Source organism: Triturus cristatus, chromosome 12, assembly GCF_964204655.1.
Source record: "Triturus cristatus chromosome 12, aTriCri1.1, whole genome shotgun sequence".
NCBI classification, from domain to species: domain Eukaryota; kingdom Metazoa; phylum Chordata; class Amphibia; order Caudata; family Salamandridae; genus Triturus; species Triturus cristatus.
The window spans coordinates 28,277,230-28,283,229 of NC_140595.1; the positions used below are offsets into that span (position 1 = coordinate 28,277,230).

The window sequence follows — 6,000 nt, forward strand, 5'->3', positions numbered from 1 at the left end:
CAACCCAGTACACCTTTGGTCCGAATCTTAACCGTGTGATTTAATGCAAACATGGCTAACTCAGGATAAATTAGGAAAACACTTTTTGTCTCTAAAACAAGAGTCCGGTATGCTTTGGGACCAGCTTCCAACGTTAACTTGTCTTTTTATAATAAAAATATATATATATATATATATATATATATATATATATATATATATATATATATATATATATATATATATATTCTGCTGAAAGTCTTCGGAGAACTATTCCAGGGTATGCCAAAGCGCACAAATGTGTGGGTAGAAGTGCCTCTTTAAGGGTTAATACCAGTTAGTTATTCCACCGCATGGTAGTCGTGAGTGGTGATTGACTGCTGATCATTTTATTGTAGAGGATTTTTTATTTACATAGGAAACAGCTATTGGTGCTTTCCTTCTTGCAAAGGCAGAGCAGGGTTGCGTGTCCCGTTCTGGCAAAGTCAGCAGAGTGTACTGTGGTAAACTGCTACTCTTGGGCATGAGACTACTATAGTAAGACTGATGTTTGAGTGTCAGCCCCTTCTTAGACCTGTGTGGACTCTTGAAATGTAAATGGTGAATTCTTGCTAATTTGTTTACTGTTTTTAACCTCTTCACATTAAACGGTGCTTTAAGTAAGGCCCCTTAGTTGGGGCTTTAGGGCGTTCTGAATCGCTCCCCTTATGCCCCCTTCCCCCACTTGCTACTGTTGCCTTATTCCCTCACCCTGTGCCGCTGCCATAGCACTTCCTGGAAGCTGGGCTATACTTTTGTTCATTCCCATGCCGTAGCAGTTTCTTGTGGCATGTGAATTAAAGAGAATAAGAGTAAGTTCAAACTCCGTTATTATCAATTTTAATCCCACAGAGGTACAGGCTCTGGCGATGAGGAACCTGCTGCTCCAGATCAGCAGTCCAAGCAGGATGCCGCTGATGCACTCACAAAAGAAACTGGGAAACGAACAAGGAAGAAAAAAGTAGAATAGGTATTTTCATTTGTCATTTTTTTTACCTTTGTAACTAATGGAAACATGATTTCACTTGTAACAATGCTATTACCATTGGTGTTGATGTTAGAGTAACTTTGGTGTGGTGGGAGTCTTCAGTGCTAGTTTTGATGATTGAGCTTCCCTACACATATGCAGATGACACCCCTTTTTATATAGAGGAAGGTCCTATCTGCGAGCTACTTTATCATTGTGTTTTTGAATAACATAATTACCTGTTTAAAAATAAAGTGGAGTATTTGGTATCATTTTATTAAAAGGAGAACCGCATTACAAAGAAGGCAGGCCTTTGAAGCTTCCCCTTCGAACACTGGCCCATCCTGGGGGAGGAGGTGTTACACCTCTGCCCAGGATGGGCATTGTTTCTGACCCCAGAGAGCAGAGGCTCTCCATCCAGGGGGACCACAAATATGTCTGTGTGTAATAGGCTGTCTAAAGCCAGTCTGTGCCCACACCAGGGTCTATAGGTTTTCAGGGGGCACCTCCAAGGTGCCCTCTGATGACATGTTTAAATGAATCTCCCGCTGGCATCATTGGATTTATTACAAGGAGCTGTTTGTCACCAAACACTCCAGCCATCATGGTGCTGAGAAAGTCGCGTTTTCGGGTTTCCAGCCCATCTGCTCTTTATAGCTTCCCTGGCACTTGCAATAATTAAGAACGGACTTAAGTATAGTAGGGGCATATCTACTTGGGCAGATATGCCCTCACTTGTGATATAGTGCACCCTGCTTTACGGCTGTAAGGTCTGCAAGAGGGGTGACTTATCTATACCTTCAGGCAGGGTGCCATCATGTCCACTCATTTTACACCTTACAGGGGCATGCAAGCTGCAAGGGCAGTGTCATGGTCCTAGTGAGGGGGGGGGGGGCGTTCCAGGGCCTTAGATACCCTGGGCACTACTTACTAGGGACTTACAGGGGGAAGAACTACCAATTGTGGATATGTGTTCGGGAAGAAGCACTGGCACAGGGGACCTGGTTGGCAGGGACCCTATGCAGTACACTTGAAACTACATCGAGACCATGCCAAAAGTGGGGGCTAATCATGTTGAGGCACATTGTCACACTATTCTTTACAGGTACATCTATAAGTGAACAACCAATAACACCGGCAGAAAAAGCCCCGCACACAGACTAGGAGGGATGTATTACATTACCTGCAAGAAAGGGGAATCCATTATCTCATTTACTCTAGCAAACAAAGATACTCCCGCCACAAAAAGACCCATCCCAAAATAAAGAATCCAATTCATCCAAAAATTCTACAAAATGGCTTGGCTCCTAGCAGTTGAAAGACCTAGAGCACACTCCACTAGAAAGAAAGGGAGCCATGTTAGCGTTGTTAGCTAACGTATCTATGAATGACATTTGCATGGCACCCACATGGTGATCGCTATATACTTAGACAAAACACGATTGGATGGACGTTCAGATTAATACAGAAGTATAAGTGGGTCAGAAGATATTAAGACACCGCTTATCAAACATTCACTTCAACCAAGCCTTCCAAGTGGAGGGAATATCGCTACATAATCAGTGCTAAGCATTTGAATCCAGAAAAGTTTCATGTTGCAGCACGAAAAGGTTTTATTTACCTGAAAGGCTTTTTGCTGAAGAATTTTCTCCAAGACTCCTTTCATTACTAGAGCTGTGAGTGTAAACGAGGTTAGAATAAAATACCTCCGAATAAAAAGTGCAAGAACAGTGCAGACCACCAAAAAGGAGAAAATCTGAAGATGCAGAACCACGCAGTGGGGCATTGTGGAACATATTTTAGGGTATGTTGAAGGTTAGTGGCAATACCCATGTACTGGTTGATGCCCGAAAGAGGGCAGAAAGTGGAAATGGGAACCGTTCTCAACTCAACCACTAGGTGAGAGTAAATACACTGCATGTGAATCCAGATATTGTTTCAAGCTTCAAAACTACAGGTAAGAAACCTTTTCATTCACTATTGGTGACCGCCCTTTCATGGAGAAAGAAAAGGTTATTTTGTGTAACTCTATTCCTGCATCATTGTTAATCTCATTGAAGTTAAACAATCTGCTAATTTGGGTGAGATCTGGATTCTGCTGTTCCAGAAACGAACCGAGAGACCAACTGCTAGTGCTTTGCACTTGGGGCCCTGTTACTTAAGAAGCAGTCTCTACCCCCCCCCTCTGCTGAGTTTTTTTTATGCGTCATATGAGCATTTTGAGGCTCTTGCCATCTTTGTGTGCCCATACTCTTGGATATTAAGTTTCTTGAGAGTAGACTGCTTGACATAATCACTGGCCAACCTTTTTGAACATTTTTTTTGAGAACCAGGAATCTGTTCATCAGTGCTCTACTTAATTTACTTGGTTCAATCTGCGCAAGTTGTACTTTAATCTTTGTAGAGGGTAGAGTATCGGGCGGAACTCTATTTGTGGTATAGCAAAGATCTTTAATGAACTTTAGATTTGTGGGCTATCTGCACTGAAGGAGTTGTCCGTGAATTATGGGACTGTCTTTAAGAAATTGATATTGCTCCTTTTATGGTATTTAAGGGAATCTGAACAATTCAGATGTTTATCTCTGGACTGGTTACATAAAACTAAAAACAATATTGTTTCTGTACTCGCAGTGCACTTTCTTTTTGGATATTACAATCCAGCCCGTCTTGCGGAAGGGCGGCTCTGCTTCAAGGCAGCAGTATGGTGTTGCTTTTTATGGAGCAAGGGTGACCCATTTATTGAGTTTATAAGAAAAAATCGAATCTACTTATTGCCTAGCCTACGAGTATTCTAAACTTACAATTCAGTGGCATCAAATTGCAATGTACCTCTGGTTGTTTAGAACCTTAACTCTACTGTTTTCTTTGATTTGCAGGGTTCCGTCCATGATGACTGCAAGCATCGTCCACATTAAATTTCAGTGATAGTTTTCGTCTGTGCGTTGTACTCTTATTTCTGCTTTAGCAGTTTAGGTTTTATATTTGTGTTGCATAAGAAGACAGTCGTAGAATAGCCACTAATGAAGGAAGCTGGTTTTGTTCTGTAATAAAGCGTCCTTTTAATAGTTGTATAGTTTTTCTATGTTCTTTGCCTGGAGCACATCATTTCCTCCTTAAAAAATGGAGGCATTTATTTACATGCATTAACCATCTGGGGAGGGAGGAGCTCGAACTCTGTACCAGACCCATGCCTGCTTGACGTAAGAAGTGACGGACCCCTGTGCCAGAGCATGATGTGTTCGTGATTGCCCTGTACCATGTTGTTCTGATGCTTTTAAGCCCAGCTGAGCGAGGTCCGTGTTTACTTTGCAAAAGTGTGTGGCTGGACACAAGTAGCTAAGCACATTGAATATTTTCAAAACAGTATTTTGAGGAAGCTTCCTGCAGATCTGACCATTCCATTAGACATGAAATGTGGAAATCTAGAACCGTGGATGATGGGGGCGCAGATGGATTCCAAATTAAATAGCAAAAGTTGCCATTGCCTGACGACGTGATTGACATAAGTGTGCTGATAATCGAATGCATTGTCTACACTCTGGTTTGAAATTGTGCATAATCCCAGCATAATCACACAGACCTCTCCGTGTGACTCTGAATACCTTGGAGGTTGACCTCCTCCACAAAATCTCTAAACATGCTGCCTTGCATAGCCAAGTAGGACCCGTAATTTTTGGTCACCAAGCAGATCATTTGGAAAAGGAATCACAAGTAGATTGCATCCAAGTTTTATTGCTTTAAATATTGGTGAAGGTTTAGCAAACTGCAGCTTTTTCTGTCACTAGTTGGACTCACCTGAGCTGGTTTTTGTGAGGTCCCATACTTGCTCAAGAAAGCGTCCAGTGACCTCTCCGCCCACTGTTGTAGCTTCTGTCTGCAGCATGGCACAGTATCTAACATCCATGGCAGTATTGAAGTTTAAAGGGGGCTGCAGTGCGAATCGACGAACTGGCAGCCCTACAGCCACTTGTCAGGAATCAAACCAAGCTGGTAGGTAGCAAACTGCCTGCCTGGTTCGTAGGCAGTTTGTGCGATTCTCCTTGGACAATATATATATAATTGTTGTTTTTTTTTTTTTTTTTTTTTTTGGTGGCAAGCGAAAACCTCACAAAATGCCTGAAATTTGCCATTATCCTCTAGTTCCCCCGTGGGGTGAATTTGGGAGTTTATATGTAAGTTCCGCTCTGCACGAAGGTTGAGATCGGGTTCATTTTGCTTGTTTTCCAAAACATTTCGACCCACCCTTAGAAGCAAGTGTTGCTGGTCTTTGATCAGTCCACATATTATCAATTTGTTTAAGTTCTTAAGTACCCCTCATCACTAATTTCTATTTGGTGACAACATGCAACTGATGTGCATTTTAATTTGTTTTTCTTCTTTTAATTTAATGTGAAGGCTCAAATCTAGCAAACGTGTATAGTATAGCAGAATAAGTTTACTTGATGCCCTACTAGACAAACCTATTGCATCCTTCAAGCAGTGGGCATAATATCCATCCTTAAATTTCTAACATGACGGTTTTTGCTGCAGCCCGTTAATTTTTAGAGTAGAAGCCATTGTTTGTGAGATTTTTGTGATTACAGGTTACTGCTAAAAGCTTCTTTTGTGTGCTTATTGGATGTCTGTTTTTATACTGTGGCTGTTGTCTTGAACCAATAAAAATGGATGTTAAACTAAATGTATCTGGTCAGACTTGAGTATTGGAAGTGAATGTTGCGATGTGGCCATCCATCATACGCTTCTGAGGAATTCCTGTGGTTGAGGATGCTTCTCCAAAAGATTCAAGTTTTCAGAAGACTAGCTGACAGTCACCATTTCATACTTCAAATGTGTTTCCCCTAGTAGCACCCATGTTCTCCCTTCCTGGAAGCTTTGAATTGTCCCACTTGCGCCTAGCACTATAGAGCACTTTAGAAAAATTTGTACAAATATTCCGTCTTATGTTTGGAAAGGATAATTGGAATGTGCTACTAAGTTTGTCAATCCGTAGGCAGGTGTGTAAAGCCTCTCGTGGC

At 41.7% G+C, this 6,000-nt stretch overlaps 1 protein-coding gene across 1 annotated transcript in view; it reads left to right on the forward strand.

The window, feature by feature from the left end:
- LOC146772288 (SURP and G-patch domain-containing protein 2-like) overlaps nt 1-5,663 on the forward strand; it is a 45,897-nt gene extending 40,234 nt beyond the window's left edge. Inside the window, exons 10-11 of the mRNA XM_085638944.1 lie at nt 871-988; nt 3,862-5,663. Coding sequence (XP_085495070.1) covers nt 871-988 — 118 coding nt within the window. The 3' untranslated portion in view covers nt 3,862-5,663. The remainder of the gene's footprint in view (nt 1-870; nt 989-3,861) is intronic.
- The last annotated feature ends 337 nt before the right edge of the window (nt 5,664-6,000 follow it).